Source organism: Lampetra fluviatilis, chromosome 52, assembly GCF_964198595.1.
Source record: "Lampetra fluviatilis chromosome 52, kcLamFluv1.1, whole genome shotgun sequence".
Classification (NCBI taxonomy): domain Eukaryota; kingdom Metazoa; phylum Chordata; class Hyperoartia; order Petromyzontiformes; family Petromyzontidae; genus Lampetra; species Lampetra fluviatilis.
This window is the reverse complement of record NC_136326.1, coordinates 8,232,868-8,256,480: the sequence shown is the minus strand read 5'-3', so window position 1 is coordinate 8,256,480 and position 23,613 is coordinate 8,232,868. Positions and strand designations below refer to the sequence as shown.

General features: G+C 54.4%; 1 protein-coding gene across 1 annotated transcript; it reads right to left on the bottom strand.

Moving 5' to 3' along the window:
* Positions 1–469: 469 nt before the first annotated feature.
* On the bottom strand, positions 470–21,281 carry LOC144949147 (trafficking protein particle complex subunit 6b-like). The gene is made up of 6 exons (XM_078879025.1): positions 20,982–21,281; positions 15,385–15,452; positions 12,871–12,988; positions 6,718–6,801; positions 4,662–4,755; positions 470–1,247 (listed from the first exon to the last, which is right to left on the bottom strand). Exons 1-6 carry the CDS (start codon positions 21,060–21,062, stop codon positions 1,216–1,218), a joined length of 477 nt encoding a protein of 158 aa, XP_078735151.1. The 5' UTR covers positions 21,063–21,281; the 3' UTR covers positions 470–1,215.
* Positions 21,282–23,613: the final 2,332 nt, after the last annotated feature.

The window sequence follows — 23,613 nt, the reverse complement described above, 5'->3', positions numbered from 1 at the left end:
GTGTGGTGTTGGGTGGAGGTGGTGGGTGGTCGTGGGTGGTGGGTGGAGGTGAGAAATCGTTCGGTGTCTGATTGCAATGTGGGGCCAGATTTTAGGATCCAGCAGGAACATCGGAAAGCTGCGACATTTGGCCCGAAAAATACATCACGGCCCTGCCCACGCTGCTCCACGTGTCTGCCTGCAACCCAGCGCTGTGGAGGCCGCAGCGAGGGGTTGGTGGCTCGCACACAGATGGTGCAGTGAAACTCCCTTCTACCCGTGGGTCAGCGTCGAGGTAGCGCCGTACCCGCTGGCTCTGCCAGGAGAAGGGGGGGGGATCGAGCGTTGCCCCCTTGCGCAAGGCGTGAGTTTCCTCCCGCGTGTAATTGGCCGGTAGCTCCTCCACCGTGCAGCGTGAGCGCGGTGGCCTCACGTCCCGAAAGTCGATCGCACCGAACAAATTCATTCTCAGCGCTGGGATTCGACAGCATTCAGTGAGGAACCAAATTTTAATATTTTACAGAATTTATTTTGCGTGCAGCCATTGGTGACCATCAACTCGCGACAGTTTCATCACAGCTCAGTCTACGTGAGTCGATGGGTCTCTACGCGAGCCTATGGGTCACTGTGTTAATCGATGGGTCTCAATGCGAGTCTATGGGTCTCTGTGTTAATCTATCGGTCTCTCTGTGAGTCTATGGGTCTCTGTGTGAGTCGATGGATCTCTGCATGAGTCTATGGGTCTCTGTGTGAGTCTACGGGTCTCTGTGCGATTCTATGTCTCTGTGTGAGTCTATGTGTCCCTGTGAGTCCATGTGTCTCTGTGCGAGTCTACGGATCTCTGCATGAGTCTACGGGTCTCTATGTGAGTCTACGGGTCTCTGCGTGAGTCTTTAGGACACTGAGTGATTCAATGTGTCTGTGTGATTCTATATCTCTGTGTGAGTCTACGTGTCTCTGTGTGAGTCGATGTGTCTCGATGCGAGTCGTCGGATCTCTGCCTGAGTCTACGGGTCTCTATGTGAGTCTACGGGTCTCTGCGCGAGTCATTGGCGACCGGACTGAGAGACCATCAACCTCACTGCGCTTGAGAACCCGGCTTTAATCGTAGACAGCTTCCCCCGGATTCGAATTCTCGTTCTCTGGAGGTTGCCGGCTCAGCCTGTTGACCTCTGCACCGCCGGGTCTCCCTCCCCTGGTGGAGACGTTCATCCACAGACTCCCGCCCACAGACGCTCAGGACCTCTGTATCATCACCTGAAATTTACCTGTCAGACGCACGCACGCACGCATCACAAGGAAGATAGAATCAATGATGATTCATTGTATCTTGCTCTCGGTCTCTCTCTCCGAGGACGACTCGGAGAGACTTTTGACTTTTAAAACAATTTTACTGCTGCGGCGGCGGCAAAATGCACCACAGCCACTTTTGCTTCCAAGTCATCAGCAACAGGAACCGTGACATTCATCACCGCAAAGAATCACGGCACATGCGCCACCCGCCGCCACGCGCGCCGCTCCGCCACGCACATCCTATCCGCGTCGTCGCGTCTGCCGCCCGCTTCGACTGGATTGTTCAGAGTGTAAAAGTCAGTGTGCCATTTTCACTGATGCAGATGGGGCTCGACCGGCCCCCAACTTGTCTTGGAACACGTCCCCGACTTGGGCGTAGTACGCGTGCTCAAATCGGAGCCTCGCTTTGAGCAGGCCCCACAGCATCGCTACCGCTGAGCAGCCCTCGTCCGTCTCACCCTGTAGTCTTTTTTTCCGTGTTTTGTACACAGCCATCTTCGCTTGGGCGAGCACAAAGTTCGCCAGGTTGTGGCGTTTGTTCGCTCGGTACGGCACCCCGCATATGAAGCTACTCTTGTAAAAGGGCACCTCCAACTTCTTAAAGATGGTTCCTAGAAGTCTAAACAACGGGGTCAGCCTTTGACATTCCACATACTGGTGGGCCAGGTCTTCTCTCTTGCCACAGAAAGTGCACAGATCCGACGCCCCCAGGGTCATTGTTTTCACCCACGCCGCCGGGGCAGCGTCCCGTGGGCCAGCCTCCACTGGTGGTCCCCGCTGCGCTTTGCTACGGGGGCTCTGTACAGTTGTTTCCACTGGGGGGTGGTATCAATCAGTGGAGACAAGACGTCCCCCTATTTCGTGTTCCGTAGATCCGCCAGTTCCCGACAATGCAATGTCTAACGCAGCACGCGTACAGCACCGCCTTGGAGGCACCCGCGAGGGCCACGTCCGCGCAGTCCGCGAGCTTGAGCAGCCTCCCCGCATCGCATCGTCCAGGGGGCTGGATGCAGGCGAGGAGCAGCTCTGGCAAGGCGGGGGGGGGTGGATGGTCGTGCGGCGCCGCTGTCTCCGGGTGCTTCCAGCTGCAATCGCAGCATCCGCATTGCCGCGAGTGCTTCCCGCAACAGCTTCTCTGCAGCCATCACGGTGCGGAGTCCTGCAGCGCCGCTTATTTCGGCCGCGTTTTTCCATTTGAGGTGGCCATCTCGGTTCCTCACGGGATCACCGACTGTCCGTACTCCCACTGCGGCGAATCGGAGGGCCATCGTTTTCTCCTCCCTAACTCCCTTGAGAAGGCTGTTGTAAAACAGGGGTTCGATCAGGAAGGAATTTAGGCCCTGTTCCACTCGAGGCTCCGCCACGCCTCCACTAAGCTTTGGTAGTATTCTGGCCGCCCCGTGCAGTCGACCAGAGCCAGGTCCATGAGGAAAAGCTCCCTCCCGTATCCCAGGCACCCCCCCCCCCCCCGCGTTTCTCAGCAGGGCGAGGGCCAGCGGCTTCCAGGGCGTTTCCTCTCGTTCGAATAGCAGGCTCCTCACGTCTGGAGCCTGAAAGTCACGACTCGCGCGGTGACGTCTACCAGGCCCTGGCCGCCTTTGTCCAGTGGCAGGCAGAGGACCCCTGGCTTCATCCAATGTTTACCGCTCCACGCAAAGTGGGCGAGCGACCTGTTTGCTCTCGCCAGTAGCCATCCCGGGGGGTGGAGGACCTTGGCCCTGTGCCACAGCCCTGCGGCTGCCAGGTTGTTCCCTACAAGTGTCCTCCCCCTAAAAGACATTTGCGGAGCAAGGCGTGCCCACGCCCACCGCAGCTGCGACGGTCTCGGCGACGATCTCGGGCGGTGGGAAGCATATAATGCCGTTCTTTCGCGAGAGACACTCCAGCCTGAAATACTGCGCCATGGTGAAACGGCAGCAGCAACCCCAGGGCGTGACGGAAAAGAAGAACGAAGACTCAAAGACTCTCTCCCTCGGGCTAGGCTCAGGTTACCCTGAAGCACAAGCCTCCGTCCACACACCTGGGAAAGCGGGAGCGCCCAGCAGGTGCGACCGCCTCCCAGGATGCACAGAGAGAGAGGGAGAGAGAGGACGACTCGGAGAGAGAGAGGACGACTCGGAGAGAGAGAGAGGACGACTCGGAGAGAGAGAGGACGACTCGGAGAGAGAAAGGACGACTCGGAGAGAGAGAAGACAACTCAGAGAAAGAGAGGACGACTCAGAGAGAGAGAGAGAGGACGACTCAGAGAGAGAGAGGACGACTCAGAGAGAGAGAGGACGACTCGGAGAGAGAGAGGACGACTCGGAGAGAGAGGACGACTCAGAGAGAGAGGACGACTCAGAGAGAGAGAGGATGACTCGGAGAGAGAGAGGACGACTCGGAGAGAGAGAGAGGACGACTCGAAGAGAGAGAGAGAGGACGACTCGGAGAGAGAGAGGACGACTCGAAGAGAGAGAGAGAGGACGACTCGGAGAGAGAGAGGACGACTCGAAGAGAGAGAGAGAGGACGACTCGGAGAGAGAGAGGACGACTCGGAGAGAGAGAGAGAGGACGACTCAGAGAGAGAGAGAGAGGACGACTCGGAGAGAGAGAGAAAGGACGACTCAGAAGCACCAGGAGGAGGAACCACAGATGAGGAGTGCCGAGGCGGCAGCATCAGGAGCAGCGATGCCCACCGCTAAACTGCCCCCGCCCATCATCGCCCAAGCTCTGCAGTCCTCTCCGATGAAGGTGTTGGCCAGTGAGCGAGTGTTTACAATCACATCCCAAACTGAAGATAAAGGTTACGGGGTCTTCTTCCAGCAGGAGCGGTGGTGTAGCGGTTAGCGCGCTGCGCTGTGAACCCGGCGACCCGAGTTTGATTCCCGATCACGGCCAACACCCAGTGACGGTTATCGGTCCTTGGCCTCCCCTAGGTCGACTCAGCATCAAATGAGTACCTGGTGCGGTGTGTAAACATCGCCACTGGAAGATAAAGGCGGCCGAGTGTGGTGCTGACCACCCACCCCCTCGTGTGCCGTGCCGGCTCGCTGACAGCACTTGCCCCGACAGTCTGTTAAGGCTACACGGGGGATCTTTGTCTTTGTGGGAGTGGTAGTGTCGTGGCTAGCGCAGCTGCGCTACGAACCAGGCGACCCGAAGTTCGATTCCCGCTCACGGCCAATTATCTGAACCGGGTCCTAGACCTCCCCTAGGTCGACTCAGCCTCAAATGAAAAACACAGCTGCGATGTGTAACCGTCGCCACTATAGCGAGACAAAGGCGGCTGGGCTTGGTGCTGACCCCCCCCCCCCTCCTGCTGCCGTGCCGACCCTCACAGGACACTTGCCCCCAAGTCTGCGGCAGGCTACACGGGGTGGGGGACCTTTGTCTTTGCGAGGGCCACTCACAGGCGGGCATGACCGACACCTCTGCCGTCACGACGCTGTTGATGCCCAGGTTGGAGAGGCCTCCTCTCACCATGCCGCACGTGAAGGCCAGGAACTGCACGCACGCACAGACAAAGATCCCCCGTGTAGCCCACACGGACCGCTGGGGAAAAGTGCTGCTGCTGTCGTCGTCATTGTCGGCCTGTAACTTGCAACTGCTGGGCAGAGGCAAGCCCCAATGTCCCCCGTTCCTTCCTCTGCTGGGTAACCCTGACCCTGAGTGACCCTGATCTGGAGTGACCCGGACCTGGAATAACCCTGAACTGGAGTGACCCTGGCCCTGAGTGACCGTGAGTGACCCTGACCGACCTTGACTGAGTCTGTGTGAGTCTATGGGTCCCTGTGGGCTATATCAGTCCCTTTGTGAGTCTGTGGGTCTCTGTGCGAGTCTGTGGGTCTCTGCGTAAGTCTATGGGGCACAGCGTGAGTCTAAGGGTGTATGTGTGAGTCTATGGGTCACAGCGTAAGTCTATGGATCTCTGTGTGAGTCTATGGATCCCGGTGTGAGTCTATGGGTCTCTGTGTGAGTCTATAGGTCTCCGTATGAGTCTATGGGTCTGTGTGTGAGTCTATGGGTCCCTGTGTGAGTCTATGGGTCTCTGTGTGAGTCTATGGGTCACAGCGTAAGTCTACGGGTCTCTGTGTGAGTCTATGGGTCTCTGTGCGAGTCTGTGCGTAGTTTGTATGTTCTCTCCCTCTCATCTACGTGGCTTTTTCTCCGGGTTCTCCGGCTTTGCCGCGTAGAAAAAAAACTTTCAAACCCGTACAGCGTTACCGCTATTGACCCAAACAGCACAATGCTGGTACGTCCCCTGGAAATTACTCAGTGGGGTTTGCTCACGGCAGCAGCAGTAGCAGCAGCAGTAGTAGTAGGAGCAGCAATAGCAGTAGTAGCAGCTACAATAGTAAGAGCAGCAGTCGCAGTAGTAGCAGCAGCAGTGGCAGCAGCAGCAGTATCAGTAGTAGAAGCAGCAGCAGTAGAAGCATCAGTAGCAGTAGCAGCAGCAGTAGTAGTAGGATCAGCAGTAGTAGCAGCAGCAGTAGAAGTAGTAGCAGCATTAGCAGCAGTAGTAACAGCAGTAGTAGTAGCAGAATTAGCAGCAGTAGCAACAGCAGCAGTAGCAACAGCAGTAGTAGGAGCAGTAGCAGCAGCAGCAGTAGTAGCAGCAGCAGTAGTAGTAGCAGCAGTAGCAGCATTAGCAGTAGTAGCAGTAGTAGTAGCAGTCGTAGCAGCATTAGCAGCAGTAGTAGTAGGAGCAGTAGCAGCAGTAGTAGTAGCAGCATTAGCAGCAGTAGCAGCAGTAGTAGCAGTCGTAGCAGCATTAGCAGCAGTAGTAGTAGCAGCAGTAGCAGTAGAAGTAGCAGCATTATCAGCAGTAGTAGCAGCAGTAGCAGCAACAGTAGCAGTAGCAGCAACAGTAGCAGCAACAGTAGCAGTAGCAGCATTAGCAACAGTATTAGCAACAGTAGCAGCAAGAGTAGCAGCAACAGTAGAAGTAGCAGCATTAGCAGCAGTAGCAGCAGCAGTAGCAGCAACAGTAGCAGCAACAGTAGAAGTAGCAGCAGTAGCAGCAGCAGTAGCAGCAACAGTCAAAGGAGCAGTTTCAGCATGACCCCCCAACTGCGAAAACGAGACTCGCGGAGACTCGGTGAGGCCTTCCTGGGTAAATAGGTGGAAAACACGAACAACGCTCACAACAACAATAACAACGCTCACAACAACACTCGCAATAACAACAACGCTAACAACAATGCTCACAATAACAATTCTCACAACAACAACAACAACGCTACAACAACGTTCACAACAACAATGCTCACAACAACAAGGCTCACGACAACAATGCTAACAACAACGCTCACAATCACAACAACGCTTACAACAATACTCACAACAACCACAAAAACGCTCACAACCACAAAAACGCTCACAACCACAACAACAGCGCTAACAACAACACTCACAACAACAACACTCACAACAACAACGCTCACAACAACAGCAAGGCTCACTCACCTTAGGGGCGTGCTCCAGATACTGTTTCCCGCAGGAAATCTGAGTCAGCATACGAAACCGGTTGTCTTGTAGCACGTAGACGCCCTGCCACACACGGACACACACGGACACGCACAGACACACGCACACAGACAGACGAAGATCCCCCATGTAGCCTTAACAGACTGTTGGGGCAAGTGCTGTGAGCGAGGAGCACCTATGAAGGCCGGAACGGCACACGGGGGGTGGGTGGCCAACACCACGCCCGACCGCCTTTGTCTCCCCGGTGGCGATGTTTACACACCGCACCAAGTACTCATTTGACACGGGGACACATACGGACAAACACAGAGACACACAGGGACACGCACGGACACACAGGGACACGCACGGACACACAGGGACACGCACGGACACACAGGGACACGCACGGACACACAGGGACACGCACGGACACACAGGGACATGCACAGACACACAGGGACAAACACGGACACAGGGACACACAGGGACAAGCACGGACACACAGGAACACGCACAGACACACAGGGAAACGCACGGACAGACACACACAGGGACACGCACGGACACACAGGGACACGCACAGACACACAGGGACACTCACAGACAAACAGGGACACGCGCGGACAGACACACACAGGAACACGCACAGACACACAGGGACACGCACGGACAGACACACACAGGGACACGCACGGACACTCAGGGACACTCACAGACAAACAGGGACACGCACGGACAGACACACACAGGGACACGCACGGACACTCAGGGACACTCACAGAAAAACAGGGACACGCACGGACAGACACACACAGGGACACGCAGGGACACGCACGGACACGCACGGACACTCACAGACCAACAGGGACGCATGGACAGACACACACAGGGACGCGTACACACACAAACAAAACAATAATGCCACTGTAATAGCAACCATGCTAGATCATCTGGGATTAAAGAGAACACACACACTCACACAAAGACAAAGATCCCCCGAGCATTAACAGACTGCTGGGGAAAGTGCTGTTAGCAAGCACCGATGAAGCCCGGCATGGGACACAAGAAAGTGGGTAACCGGCACCACGCCCGGCCGCCTTTGTCTCCCCAGTGGCGATGTTTACATGACCGCACCAGGTACTCATTTGAGGCTGAGTAGACCTAGGGGAGGCCCAGAATCGGTTCAGATTATCGTCACTGATCTTGGCCGTGAGCGGGAATCGAACCCGGGTCGCCGGGTTCATAGCGCAGCGCGCTACGCTACACAACCGCTCCCCACACACACACACTCTCACACACACACACACACGCTCTCTCACACACACACACACTCTCTGTCACACACACACGCTCTCACACACACGCTCTCTCACACACACACACATACGCTCTCTCACACACACACACACACGCTCTCTCACACACACACACACGCTCTCTCACACACACACACACGCTCTCTCACACACACACACATACGCTCTCTCACACACACACACACGCTCTCTCACACACACACACGCTCTCTCACACACACACACACGCTCTCTCACACACACACACACGCTCTCTCTCACACACACACACGCTCTCTCTCACACACACACACGCTCTCTCACACACACACACACGCTCTCTCACACACACACACACACACGCTCTCTCACACACACACACACGCTCTCTCACACACACACACGCTCTCTCACACACACACACGCTCTCTCACACACGCGTTCTCTCTCTCTCCACACACACACACGCCCTCTCTCCACACACACACACGCTCTCTCACACACGCTCTCTACACACGCGCGCGCGTGCCCGCCCACCCTCCCTCCGTCTCACACACTCACACACACACACGCAGACAAACAAAACAATAACAACCACTGTAACAACAGCCACGGCGAGATCAGCTGGGATTAATGCGGGAGACCTCTGCAGCACCGCCCGAGCAGAATTGGATCGCGGCAGAAAAACTCATTACTTCTGCGAATATCACAAATTTTTATATTATTATTACTTTTTAATGATGCCCAGAATTATTGAATGAGAAAGGTGGGTGGGTGGGTGGTGGGGATTATGATTGCTGTGGTATTTTTCAATATTTGCGCGCCGCCCGACGGGACTAACCCCTAATCCACCCTGGAACGGCCCAGCCTCCGTGACCTTTTTTTTGCCATGGATTTTGGAAGGTGACGCTTGGAGAGGCGGGCGGGCGAGTGCCAAAAGGTGCAGCTCCCGCAACTGCCCGCCCGACTAACCGCTATGTGGGTAGGTGCATTGGCGGGTGGTAGGTAGCGGCAGTGAAGTGGCGGTTAGCGCAGCGAACGCGGCCACCCCGAGTTCGAATCCCGCTTCACGGCCACCAAACACCGGTGACGATTGTCTATCTGGGCCGGTCCTGAGCCTCCCCTAGGTCGACTCGGCCTCAAATGAGTAACCTGGTGCGGCGTGTAAACATCGCCACTGGGGAGACAAAGGCGGCCGGGCGTGGTGCTGGCTACCCACCCCCTTGTGTGCCGTGCCGGCCTTCATAGGTTGCTAGCTAACAGCACTTGCTCCAACAGTCTGCTACAGGCTATATGGGGGATCTTTTGATGTTTGTGTGTAAGTGGGAAGCGGTGGTGTAGCGGTTAGCGCGCTGCGCTATGAACCTGGCGACCCGACTTCGATTTCCGCTCAAGGCCAACACCGGTGACGATTATCAGAACGGGTCTTGGGCCTCCCCTAGGTCGACTCAGCCTCAAATGTGTTACCTGGTGCGGCGCGTAACAACATCGCCACTGGGGAGACAAAGGCGGCCCGGGCGTGTGTTGGCCACTCACCCCCTCGTTGCGCCGTGCCGGCCTTCGTAGGTGCTGCTAACAGCACTTGCCCCCAACAGCCTGTTAAGGCTACACGGGGGATCATAGGTGCATCTGCCAGTCGTCTCAGTCGGTCAACACCCATGGCACATGCTGGGTCTGTCCCGTGGACCTCCTCCTGCGAGCAGCGAGCCTTCGACACTTCGCGTGGCCTCAAGGTGCACCTGGCCTGGCACAGGCGCGGCGCGGGTGACGTCGCAAGTCGTCACTTGAGTGGCGAATGGCGGCGCTGGCGTTGAACTTCTATCGCACCGTACGTAGCCAACCGCGCGAAACGGAGGTGCGGGGAATTGCTCACAGCTGCCGTTAGGGTCCTAAGTCATTTTACACAATTAGTCATAGAGAGCGCTCTCGCAGCTCAAGAGGCTCTGCAACGGAGACTAAAAGCGGTAAGGAATGCCACTCGAGTGGTTTGGACGCCAAGGGCGGTGCAAGGGCCGAGGAGTGAGTGAGTGAGCGTGACAGAGGGCACACGGGGGGGGGAGGGGGGTCATAGAAGGGGCTACAGGGGAGGGACGGGACGGAGTGGAGGAGCGAGGGGAGGGGAAGAGGAAGGAAATGGGCGACGGAGAAGAGGCGGTGAGGCTTAGGGAGAACGGAAGAAGGTTAAGGAGGGGGACTGCTTCATGTGCAGAGGCAGTGTTGAGTCTATGGGCAGTGTCTGGTCTATGGGCAGTGTTGAGCCTATGGGCAGTGTTGAGTCTATGGGCAGTGTCTGGTCTATGGGCAGTGTTGAGCCTATGGGCAGTGTTGAGCCTATGGGCAGTGTTGAGCCTATGGGCAGTGTTGAGTCTATGGGCAGTGTCTGGTCTATGGACAGTGTTGAGCCTATGGGCAGTGTTGAGTCTATGGGCAGTGTCTGGTCTATGGGCAGTGTTGAGCCTATGGGCAGTGTTGAGCCTATGGGCAGTGTCTGGTCTATGGGCAGTGTTGAGCCTATGGGCAGTGTTGAGTCTATGGGCAGTGTCTGGTCTATGGGCAGTGTTGAGCCTATGGGCAGTGTTGAGTCTATGGGCAGTGTCTGGTCTATGGGCAGTGTTGAGCCTATGGGCAGTGTTGAGTCTATGGGCAGTGTTGATTCTATGGGCAGTGTTGAGTCTATGGGCAGTGTTGATTCTATGGGCAGTGTTGATTCTATGGGCAGTGTTGATTCTATGGGCAGTGCTGAGTCTATGGGCAGTGTTGATTCTATGGGCAGTGTTGAGTCTATGGGCAGTGTTGAGTCTATGGGCAGTGTTGATTCTATGGGCAGTGTTGAGTCTATGGGCAGTGTTGATTCTATGGGCAGTGTTGAGTCTATGGGCAGTGTTGATTCTATGGGCAGTGTTGATTCTATGGGCAGTGTTGAGTCTATGGGCAGTGTTGATTCTATGGCCAGTGTTGAGCCTATGGGCAGTGTTGATTCTATGGGCAGTGTTGAGCCTATGGGCAGTGTTGATTCTAAGGGCAGTGTTGATTCTAAGGGCAGTGCTGAGTCTACGGGCAGTGTTGAGTCTATGGGCAGTGTTGAATCTACGAGAAGTGTTGAGTCTATGGGCAGTGTTGAGTCTACGGGAAGTGTTGAGTCTATGGGCAGTGCTGAGTTATTGGGCAGTGTTGAGTCTATTTGGAAATGTTGATTCTATTGGGCAATGTTTAATGTATGGGCAGTGTTGAGTTAATGGGCAGTGTTGAGTCTATGGGCAGTGTTCAATATATGGGCAGTGTTGAGTCTATGGGTAATGGGCAGTGTTGAGTCTATGGGCAGTGTTCAATATATGGGCAGTGTTGAGTCTATGGGTAATAGGCAGTGTTGAGTCTATGGGCAATGGGCAGTGTTGGGTCTATGGACACACACACACACGCGCACGTTGAACTTCTTTCGCACAGTACGTAAAGCCAACCGCGCTATTTCACACAGCAGCACCAATCACCTCCCCACGGCTTTCCGTGCGTAAGCAAGTGCAGTGATGATAATTACGAAGACAAAGGTCCCCCGTGTAGCCTTAGACTGTTGGGGCAAGTGCTGTTAGCGAGCAGGACCTATGAAGGCCGGCATGGCACACGAAGGGGGTGGGTGGCCAGCACCATGCCTGGCCGTCTTTGTCTCCCCAGTGGCGACGTGTCCACGTCCCACTAGGTACCCATTTGAGGCTGAGTCGACCTAGGGGAAAGGCCCAGACCCGGTTCAGATAATCATCACTGGTGTTGGCCGTGAATCAAACTCGGGTCGCCGGGTTCATAGCGCAGCGCGCTCACCGCCACACTACCCCTTGTAACGGACTTACACACAGACACCAACAGTGCCACTCATTTTAAACAAGTGATGGAGCATCATCGGAACGGAACCGTGAGAACAAAAATCTCATTACTTTTATCGCTACCGAGGCTCCCGCAAGGCCATGCAGGAGGGCGAGTGGCACAGTGTTGGTGCCGGCTATGGTCGAGTGCTGGCGGTCATGTCGCTACGGTTCTGTGCGATGAGTAGATCGTCGTCATCATCGTCATCATCAAACTCCATGGGCAGAAATTCCTGTAGGCGTCCACTGCAATTCTACAACGGTGAGTACAACGTCTTGATAATGAACGGCGCTACGACTAAGCCTCTCTAAATAAGATTAACGCCGAACCCGCTCGCGCGTTCCGAGATGCGGCAGCGAACGGGACCATCCCAACCTGCAACTCGCAGACGCCTCGGAAAGCGGGAAAGGGTTGAGAAGATGCAGCGAGGTGGCAGAACGGGGGGGGGGAGGGGGGCACAGGTGGTGCATCGGCCAGTCATCTCAAGTCAGCCAACCCATGGCACCTGGCTCTGCCCCCCGTGACCTCCTGCTGCCCAGCAGCGAGAGCCTTCCACACTTCATGCGACGGCCTCAAGGTGCACCTAGCCTGGCACAAGCGGCGTGGTATGTATGTGCGTACGTATGTTGAATTTCTTTCACGCCGTACGTAGCCAAACGTGCTAATCGGAGGTGCGGGGGGAAGGACAGCAAACTAAACACACAAAGCAGCTTTAGAGAAAAGAGTTTTCATCTTTTCATCTTGGTAGAGTGTGATGTTTCGAAGTGTGTTGTGTAGCGTAGTGTATAGTGTATTGCAATGTCTCGTGTAGTGTGTATTGTAGTGTGTAATGTAGTGTACGTGTGTTGAACTTCTTTCGCGCCGTAGGTAGCCAACCGCGCTAATCGGAGGTGCGGGGGAGGGGAAGGTCAACAAACTAAACACAACAACAACAACAAGCAGCAGCTCTAAGGAAACGCGTTAGTCAGTGTGCACAGCTGCAGCGTGCGCGTGGGGACACCTGGTGGTTGGTCCGCAGGTTGTCGATCTGCTTCTTGAAGACGCTCGTCCAGAAGTCCTTGCAGATGAACTTCATCACGTCGAGCTCATCCTTGAAGCGGGGGCTGTCGCGGGTAAACCTGACGCAAAGGCAAAGTTCCCCCCCCCCCCGGTGTAGCCTTAACAGACTGTTGGGGCAAGTGCGGTTAGCGAGCGGCATGGACACACACACACAGGGACGCACGGACTGACACGCACAGGGACATGTACGCACACAAAGCAATAATCCCGCTGTAACAACAGCCATGCTAGATCAGCTGGGATTAAGTCTAATGCAGACACACACACTTACTCACACAAAGACAAAGATCCACTGTATAGCCTTAACAGACTTGTTGGGGCAAGTGCTATTCGCGAGCAGCACCTATGAAGGCCGGCACGGCACACGAAGGAGTGGGTGGCCAGCACCACGCCGGACCGCCTTTGTCTCCCTAGTGGCAATGTTTACAAACCGAACTAGGTTACTCATTTGAGGTAAGAGTCGACCTCGGGGAGGCTCAGGACCGGTTGAGATAATCGTCACCGGTGTTGGTCCGTGAGCGGGAATCGAACTCGGGTCGCCAGGATCGTAGCGCAGCATAGCGATAACCGCTACACTACCGCCCCCCACACAGTGTTGAGTCTATGGGCAGTGTTGAGTCTATGGGCAGTGTTGAGACTATGGGCAGTGTTGAGTCTATGGGCAGTGTTGAGTCTATGGGCAGTGTTGAGTCTATGGGCAGTGTTGAGTCTATGGGCAGTGTTGAGTCTATGGGCAGTGTTGGGTCTATGGGCAAGTGTTGAGTCTATGGGTAGTGTGAGTCTATGGGCAGTGTTGAGTCTATGGGCAGTGTTGAGTCTATGGGCAGTGTTGAGTCTATGGGCAGTGTTGAGTCTATGGGCAGTGTTGAGTCTATGGGCAGTGTTGAGTCTATGGGCAGTGTGAGTCTATGGGCAGTGTTGGGTCTATGGGCAAGTGTTGAGTCTATGGGTAGTGTGAGTCTATGGGCAGTGTTGAATCTATGGGCAGTGTTGAGTCTATGGGCAGTGTTGAGTCTATGGCAGTGTGAGTCTATGGGCAGTGTTGAGTCTATGGGTAGTGTTGAGTCTATGGGCAGTGTTGACTCTATGGGCAGTGTTGAGTCTGTGGGCAGTGTTGAATATATGGGCTGTGTTGGGTCTATGGGCAGTGTTGAGTCTATGGGCAGTGTTGAGTCTATGGGCAGTGTTGAGTCTATGGGCAGTGTTGAATATATGGGCAGTGTTGAGTCTATGGGCAGTGTTGAGTCTATGGGTAGTGTTGAGTCTATGGGCAGTGTTGAGTCTATGGGCAGTGTTGAATATATGGGCTGTGTTGGGTCTATGGGCAGTGTTGAGTCTATGGGCAGTGTTGAGTCTATGGGCAGTGTTGAGTCTATGGGCAGTGTTGAATATATGGGCAGTGTTGAGTCTATGGGCAGTGTTGAGTCTATGGGTAGTGTTGAGTCTATGGCAGTGTGAGTCTATGGTCAATGTTGAGTCTATGGGCAATTGTACATTTTGTGAGGCTATCCCTAACTAGCTGCCAGGAAATGCAAGCGAATAAAAAACTAAAATCAACGGACGCTCTGCTCCGTGTGACGTAATAAGTTCACACTCACTGGTTACTCTTGCAAACCAACATTGATTACAATCAATGAGATTGGGGAGATCTTTTATATGGTTCAAGGTTACCGTATTGATTTACATTTTACCGTAGTTATTTTATATCGGCAGATTAATACAACGTGATCATTCACCAACGACACTCATGTATACGACATAATTTCACACATTTATAAATCACCTCGCGTACCCCTCTGGGACATTGCAACGTGGGAGGGAGGGTGGGAGGGCAACTCTTGTAGCCACGGCTCCACCGCGGGAAGGAGAGTGGAGTATCGTCACGGTGGCTAGAGGATGTTACTACTGGTAGGAACCACCTGGTTCCACCAGCCCACAGGGATTATTGTGTCCGTCCGTCGTGCATCCAAAAATGGGAGGGGTGGGGCTGGGTGGAGAGGGGAGGGTGGGGAGGGTGGGGAGGGGTGGGGCTGGGTGAGGAGGGGCTGGTCACCCCGTGGTGCCCTTATAAAACTCGACGTTTAACCTACTCACGCCGGCTTGTGCCCGCCCTCACAGTCGGGCATATTTGCAGAATACACCACGCCGCCATTGACCCTGGCCATTGACCGAGCAACCCAACGTTCCTACCAGCTCCCTCCGCAGGAGGAATGTGTTAACTCCCTCGCCTGGTCCGCAACCACCGCTCTAGACAAATGACGGACCGCTCTCTTAATGGGCTCTCTAGACAATGATCCAGTCTCGTCCAGTCACTGACGATGTTTCCGTGCAATCACAAAGAGCCGACCGAGCAGTCCTTGACGATGACAGAGCGGGTCTCCGATGAGGGGGGGCGGGGGGGTCTCCCACACCGCCGCCGGCAAACAAAATCACACAAACCGCTTGGATCTCTCACCTCTCCACCAGACCTTGTCCCACTCTGTATCCCAAGTTCTCCAACTTGGCCGTGACTTTCCCATTCTCCTGCAAGGATCAGCGAACCGGAATCAGAATCAATTTGTACTGCAGGAGGAATCCGATGAGCTATGAAGGGGAGGGGGCGGCCGATGTGGGGAGATGTTAACCACCTTGCCTGACATACACGAGGTCATGGGTTCGATCCCGACCCTGACTATGCCTTTTGTATATTTGGAGTTTGCATCATCAGAATGAAAATCTATTTATTTATACTGCAGTAGGAGGAATCGGATTAGCTATGAAGCTCTTTTTCACAGATGGGTGGTAAGGGCACGGGGTAAGAAAGTGACAACAATACAACAACAAGATATGAGTGCAAAGAACAAGAAAATGAATCACCCCAAACACAAACAAATACAACTAAACCATTCCAATCCAAGCAGACAACGCCCACGGAGGTACTCACTTATTTTTCAGAAGCGACCTGGCCACAAATGATAGCTCAACAAAGTGGCTTCATCATTTGGACATTTATAGCAGCAAAATAAATGTGGAGGGGAAAAACCGGAGGACCCGGAGAAAAAAAACCACGTAACCACGCGGGGAGAGAGAAATAGAGAGACGCAAACTCCAAATATAGAGCAGCAGGCGTCAGGGTCGGGATCAAACCCACAACTTCCTGCATACCTGGCGAGGTAGTTAACATCTCACCATCACGCAAACTCCAAATATACAGCAGGCGTAAGGGTCGGGATCGAACCCACGACTTCCTGCATACCTGGCGAGGTAGTTAACATCTCACCACCGTGCAAACTCCACATATACAGCAGGCGTCGGGGTCGGGATCGAACCCACGACTTCCTGTATACCTGGCGAGGTAGTTAACATCTCACCACCACGCAAACTCCAAATATACAGCAGGCGTAAGGGTCGGGATCGAACCCCGAACCTCATGTATACCCTGGCACCCCCTTTTATTAATAAATACAGCAGAAAAGTTCAAATTGCATCGATTACCAAGCCTCTGAAAGGGCAGTAAAACAACAGCAGCCACAGACCACACCAAGACAAACACACAGAGTAAAGCCTCAATGTAAATTGTGCATTAACACTGAACTCTCAATACATTAAATCACATTTTGCGAATGTGGCTGCAGTTATCCAGCACGAATCTTCCGCTTTGAATGTTCTCGAGGCGGAAGATTTGCGATGCCAAGGGAGGAAGCAAGGTTGCTGTTGCCGGTGCGATCGCCATTCCCAAATCTTTGTCGGCGCTGCTGCAATGGCGAAGGATTTGTGCCGCCCATTCCGATCCTCGTTCTTGGGACAGTTCAAAGGCAATCAGAGAGACGCCCTGGGAGGTTTTCCTGGACTTGACAAAGAGGTTCGCAAAGTAGCGAAGCGCAGATTTGCCAACGAGGATTGCACGGATGAAGAGGGCATCAACGCAGACGTCTTCTTGCGTCAACTGATGAGAGATTGTATCTCACGTGACGCACCTCGCTTGAATGGGCTGCGTCGGGTGGCGATGGCTGGCGATTTTGACGACGCACATTTATATACATCATGGGACCTCCGTTGCCAGTGTCAAAATATAACAAGAGGTTTTCCCCTTTGTTCTGGCAACAAAACAGTTGTGTTAAGATGTTAAAACACCAAACTGAAACCTTTTGCAAGGCATCATGTCACTGCATTAGCCACAGATACTTGTGGTATGACAGTATATATGATGCATTTGTCTTTGAAACTGATTGGTCCACACCAGAGACAGCTTTCTTTAGAGCCTCGTCTCAAACATTGTTAGACCAGAGGACGCCAAAATGTGAACAGCACCGTGAATCAGCACCCACCCCCACCACCGTCATCGCCTTCCATTCCATACGATTCACCCCGAATTCTTCAGCGGGGAAATTGAGTTCAGGTCCATACCGCGGCGTGCGGCCATGTCAATACGGGCAACACGAAAACTATGTTGTCTATTTGTGTTGTTTCTCTCTTGTGATGGGACTTTGTAAGATGAACGTTGAGATTTAAAAGGGCATAGGGTGACCAATAATGTCTGCATTGGCGCTTAATAAGGTAGGGCAAAAGATAAGGGGTAGACAGGTAACATCATCATCATCACCACGATCCATAGCCCCTGGGAGGTGTCCACTGCTACATTTTTTATTTGTTGTTTCCACTCCACTCTCAGTCTGTCTGTCTGGTGGTGTCACTGTGGTGGTGGTGTCGCTGTGGTGGTGGTGGTGTCACCGTGGTGTTGGTGGTGGTGGTGTCACTGTGGTGGTGGTGGTGTCACTGTGGTGGTGGTGTCACTGTGGTAGTGGTGGTGTCACTGTGGTGGTGGTGTCACTGTGGTGGTGGTGTCACTGTGGTGGTGGTGGTGTCACTGTGGTGGTGGTGTCACTGTGGTGGTGGTGGTGTCACTGTGGTGGTGGTGGTGGTGTCGCTGTGGTGGTGTCGCTGTGGTGGTGTCGCTGTGGTGGTGTCACTGTGGTGGTGGTGTCACTGTGGTGGTGGTGGTGTCACTGTGGTGGTGGTGTCACTGTGGTGTTGGTGGTGGTGGTGTCACTGTGGTGGTGGTGTCACTGTGGTGTTGGTGGTGGTGGTGTCACTGTGGTGGTGGTGTCACTGTGGCGGTGATGTCACTGTGGTGGTGGTGGTGGTGTCACTGTGGTGGTGGTGTTGGTGGTGGTGTCATTGTGGTGGTGGTGGTGGTGTCACTGTGGTGGTGGTGTCACTGTGGTGGTGGTGGTGGTGTCGCTGTGGTGGTGTCACTGTGGTGGTGTCACTGTGGTGGTGGTGGTAGTGTTGGTGGTGGTGGTGGTGCTAACACCAGTGACGATTATCTGAACCGGTCCTGGGCCTCCCCTAGGTCGACTCAGCCTTAAATGAGTACCTTGTGCGGTGTGTAAACATCGCCACTGGGGAGACAAAGGCGGTCGGGCGTGGTGCTGGCCACCCACCCCCTCGTGTACCGTTCCGGCCTTCATAGGTGCTCGCTAACAGCACTTGCCCCTACAGTCTGTTAAGGCTATACGGGGGATCTTTGGTAGTGTTGGGTCACTGTGGTGGTGGTGTCACTGTGGTGGTGGTGTCACTGTGGCGGTGGTGGTGGTGGTGTTGGTGGTGGTGGTGTCACTGTGGTGGTGGTGTCACTGTGGTGGTGGTGTCACTGTGGTGGTGGTGGTGGTGTCACTGTGGCGGTAGTGGTGGTGGTGTTGGTGGTGGTGGTGGTGTCACTGTGGCGGTGGTGGTGTCACTGTGGTGGTGGTGTCACTGTGGTGGTGGTGTCACTGTGGTGGTGGTGTCACTGTGGTGGTGGTGGTGTCACTGTGGCGGTGGTGGTGGTGTCACTGTGGTGGTGGTGTCACTGTGGTGGTGTCACTGTGGCGGTGGTGGTGGTGTTGGTGGTGGTGTCACTGTGGTGGTGGTGTCACTGTGGCGGTGGTGGTGGTGTCACTGTGGTGGTGTCGCTGTGGTGGTGGTGTCACTGTGGTGGTGGTGGTGGTGTCACTGTGGTGGTGGTGGTGGTGGTGTCGCTGTGGTGGTGGTGTCGCTGTGGTGGTGGTGGTGGTGTCACTGTGGTGGTGGTGGTGGTGGTGTCACTGTGGTGGTGGTGGTGTCGCTGTGGTGGTGGTGTCGTCACTGTGGTGGTGGTGGTGTCGCTGTGGTGGTGGTGGTGTCGCTGTGGTGGTGGTGTCGCTGTGGTGGTGGTGTCACTGTGGTGGTGGTGTCGCTGTGGTGGTGGTGTCACTGTGGTGGTGGTGGTGGTGTTGTTGGTGGTGGTGGTGTCACTGTGGTGGTGGTGGTGTCACTGTGGTGGTGGTGGTGTCACTGTGGTGGTGGTGTCACTGTGGTGGTGATGTCACTGTGGTGATGTCACTATGGTGGTGGTGTCACTGTGGTGGTGGTGGTGGTGGTGTCGCTGTGGTGGTGATGGTGGTGGTGTCACTGTGGTGGTGGTGTCGCTGTGGTGGTGGTGTCACTGTGGTGGTGATGGTGGTGGTGTCACTGTGGTGGTGGTGTCACTGTGGTGGTGGTGTCACTGTGGTGGTGGTGTCACTGTGGTGGTGGTGTCACGGTGGTGGTGGTGTCACTGTGGTGGTGGTGTCACTGTGGTGGTGGTGTCACTGTGGTGGTGGTGGTGGTGGTGGTGGTGTCGCTGTGGTGGTGGTGTCACTGTGGTGGTGGTGTCACTGTGGTGGTGTTGGTGGTGTCGCTGTGGTGGTGATGGTGGTGGTGTCGCTGTGGTGGTGGTGGTGTCACTGTGGTGGTGATGGTGGTGGTGTCACTGTGGTGGTGGTGGTGGTGGTGTCGCTGTGGTGGTGGTGGTGTCACTGTGGTGGTGGTGTCACTGTGGTGGTGGTGGTGTCACTGTGGTGGTGGTGTCACTGTGGTGGTGGTGTCACTGTGGTGGTGGTGTCACTGTGGTGTTGGTGGTGGTGGTGTCGCTGTGGTGGTGGTGGTGTCACTGTGGTAGTGGTGTCACTGTGGTAGTGGTGTCACTGTGGTAGTGGTGTCACTGTGGTGTTGGTGGTAGTGGTGTCGCTGTGGTGGTGGTGTCACTGTGGTGGTGGTGGTGGTGTCACTGTGGTGGTGGTGTCACTGTGGTGGTGGTGTCACTGTGGTGTTGGTGGTGGTGGTGTCGCTGTGGTGGTGGTGTCACTGTGGTGGTGGTGTCACTGTGGTGGTGGTGTCACTGTGGTGGTGGTGTCACTGTGGTGGTGGTGTCACGGTGGTGGTGGTGTCACTGTGGTGGTGGTGTCACTGTGGTGGTGGTGTCACTGTGGTGGTGGTGGTGGTGGTGTCGCTGTGGTGGTGGTGTCACTGTGGTGGTGGTGTCACTGTGGTGGTGTTGGTGGTGTCGCTGTGGTGGTGATGGTGGTGGTGTCGCTGTGGTGGTGGTGGTGTCACTGTGGTGGTGATGGTGGTGGTGTCACTGTGGTGGTGGTGGTGGTGGTGTCGCTGTGGTGGTGGTGGTGTCACTGTGGTGGTGGTGTCACTGTGGTGGTGGTGGTGTCACTGTGGTGGTGGTGTCACTGTGGTGGTGGTGTCACTGTGGTGGTGGTGTCACTGTGGTGTTGGTGGTGGTGGTGTCGCTGTGGTGGTGGTGGTGTCACTGTGGTAGTGGTGTCACTGTGGTAGTGGTGTCACTGTGGTGTTGGTGGTAGTGGTGTCGCTGTGGTGGTGGTGTCACTGTGGTGGTGGTGGTGGTGTCACTGTGGTGGCACTGTGGTGGTGGTGTCACTGTGGTGTTGGTGGTGGTGGTGTCGCTGTGGTGGTGGTGTCACTGTGGTGGTGGTGGTGTCACGGTGGTGTTGGTGGTGGTGGTGGTCTCGCTGTGGTGGTGGTGTCACTGTGGTGGTGGTGTTACTGTGGTGTTGGTGGTGGTGGTGGTGTCGCTGTGGTGGTGGTGTCACTGTGGTGGTGGTGGTGTCACGGTGGTGGTGGTGTCACTGTGTTGTTGGTGGTGGTGGTGTCGCTGTAGTGGTAGTGTCACTGTGGTGTTGGTGGTGGTGGTGGTCTGACTGTGGTGGTGGTGTTGGTGGTGGTGGTGTCACTTGTGTGGGTATCGCTGAGTGCTCAGCTCACCGCGTCGTCTTGCGCCACTGAGTGGCACACGTACGAGACGACCTCCATGTGAAGGAACTCGAACAGAGCCTCGTCCCCCATCGCCCTTGCGATGTGAACGAATGCGACGTTGTTGTTGATGTTGTGAAGTCGCTCCCGCCGTGGGACTAGCCGCGACCAGGCCTCCCGGAAGTGTGGTGGGCGGAGCCACACGGCAGGGTGGGGGCGGGTTTTTAAATTTGCATATTCATGAGGAGGGCGTGGCCAATTTGAAGGAGGCGAACCTTGGTTGGGAAGTGGGCGGAGACTTCCCCACTGGGAGGTTGGCGGTGGGGGCCAGAGCTGAAAGGGCGGGGCGACATATTGGTGGCTTACGAGAAAAGAGGCGGGGGGGGGCTGAAAGTGTGAGGGCGGGGCCTGATAGCGAATGTGGGGGCGTGGTCAAAATAAAGGGCGGGGCTTAGCGTGAGAGGGCGGGGTCATCGCGGGGTGGGGGCACCTGATGTTGTGGAGTGACTCATGCAGCCAGCTATGGCTGCAGGGTTTTGGTAGTACATGCTGTTTATGCCATTTATTGTGAAAATTCCGTCACAATTCCTATAATTGCTTTTTCATTGCTTTCATGGCTTTATTTTTGGTGATTTCGAAAAGTGTATTGGTTTAGCCATGTTTGTTTGTTTTAGTACGGAGTTAGACTGATGGCCTTAATCTAAGTTGTCTTGTGGTTGTTGTTGTTGTTGTTTGACTTGCATCCCACTGGGATTTTTGCACACAGCGTTGGTGTGCGGTGCTTTTTCTGCAATATTTTGCTGTCTTTTCTTGGATTTTCTGTTTGCACTCAGTCACATATTCACTTTAAGATGTTTTCTTGTTCATGTTTTTTTTTTGTTGCGGTTGCACCCGATTCAAGAGCCGAATGGCTCACAGGGCTACACCTAATAAATGAACTTGAACTTGAGGGAAGGGCGGGGCGACGTTGTGATAGGCGGGGCTTACGAGAATAGAGGCGGGGGGGGGACGTGAAAGGGTGAGTGTGGGCGGGGCCTGATAGCGAGGGTGGGGGCGTGGTCAAAATTAAGGTTAACTTGAGGGGGCGGGGTCATGCCGGGGGGGGGGGGGGTGTTTGACCTTGCCGTCATGGAGGACTTACGGAAGGCGCCCGTGTCCAAGGGTGAAACGCACATTTTAAAAACGCGATTTGGAGAAAATCACTCAAGACGAGCCTCCGCGTGCACGTGGAGAAGACTTTTAGACCGTGTCTCTGTCTGTCTCCCGGTGTCTCTGTCTCCCAGTGTCTCCTTTGTCTCGGGAGCCTTTAACATTGAAGTATATGGGAGGATTTCATATTGAAGTGTATGGGAGCCTTTAACATTGAAGTCTATGGGAGGATTTGTTGGTTCTGTCATTTAGCGAGTGTCCATGTTGGTTAGGTCATTTAGCGAGTGGCCATGTTGGTTATGTCATTTAGCGAGTGGCCAGGTTGGTTCGGTCAATTATCGAGTGGCCATGTTGGTTAGGTTATTTTGCGAGTGGCCATGTTGGTTAGGTTATTTAGCGAGTGGCCATGTTGATTAGGTCATTTAGAAGAGTGGCCATGTTGGTTAGGTTATTTAGCGAGTGGACATGTTGGTTAGGTCATTTAGCGAGTGGCCATGTTGGTTAGGTCATTTAGCTAATGGCCATGTTGGTTAGGTCATTTAGCGAGTTGCCATTTTGTTTAGGTCATTTAGCGAGTGGCCATGTTGGTTAGGTCATTTAGCGATTGGCCATGTTGGTTAGGTCATTTAGCGAGTGGCCATTTTGTTTAGGTCATTTAGCGAGTGGCCATGTTGGTTAGGTCATTTAGCGAGTGGCCATGTTGGTTAGGTCATTTAGAGAGTGGCCTTGTTGGTTAGGTCATTTAGCGAGTGGCCATGTTGATTAGGTCATTTAGAGAGTGGCCATGTTGGTTAGGTCATTTAGCGAGTGGCCATGTTGGTTAGATCATTTAGCGAGTGGCCATGTTGGTTAGGTCATTTAGCGAGTGGCCATTTTGTTTAGGTCATTTAGCGAGTGGCCATGTTGGTTAGGTCATTTAGCGAGTGGCCATGTTGGTTAGGTCATTTTGCAAGTGGCCATGTTGATTAGGTCATTTATCGAGTTGCCATGTTGGTTAGGTCATTTAGCGAGTGGCCATTTTGGTTAGATCATTTAGCGAGTGGCCATGTTGGTTAGATCATTTAGCGAGTGGCCATGTTGGTTAGGTCATTTAGCGAATTGCCATATTGGTTAGGTCATTTAGTGAGTGTCCATGTTGGTTAGGTCATTTGGCGAGTGGCCATGTTGGTTAGATCATTTAGCGAGTGGCCATGTTAGTTAGGTCATTTAACGAGTCGCCATGTTGGTTAAATCATTTAGCGAGTGGCCATGTTGGTTAGGTCATTTAGCGAGTGACCATGTTGGTTAGGTCATATAACCAGTGGCCATGTTGGTTAGGTCATTTAACTGGCGATTCCTCCCTCCCTTGGTCCGAGGTCCCATTCTCACCTCCACCACCAGAGGTCGCGGGGGACGCCCCCAGCAACTCGGGGTGGGAAGGTCGTTCCCCGAAACGTTGCCTGTAGTACGCGTTGTTCTTTCTTTGTTTAAGAGTCATGGGTTATTGACGAGCGTC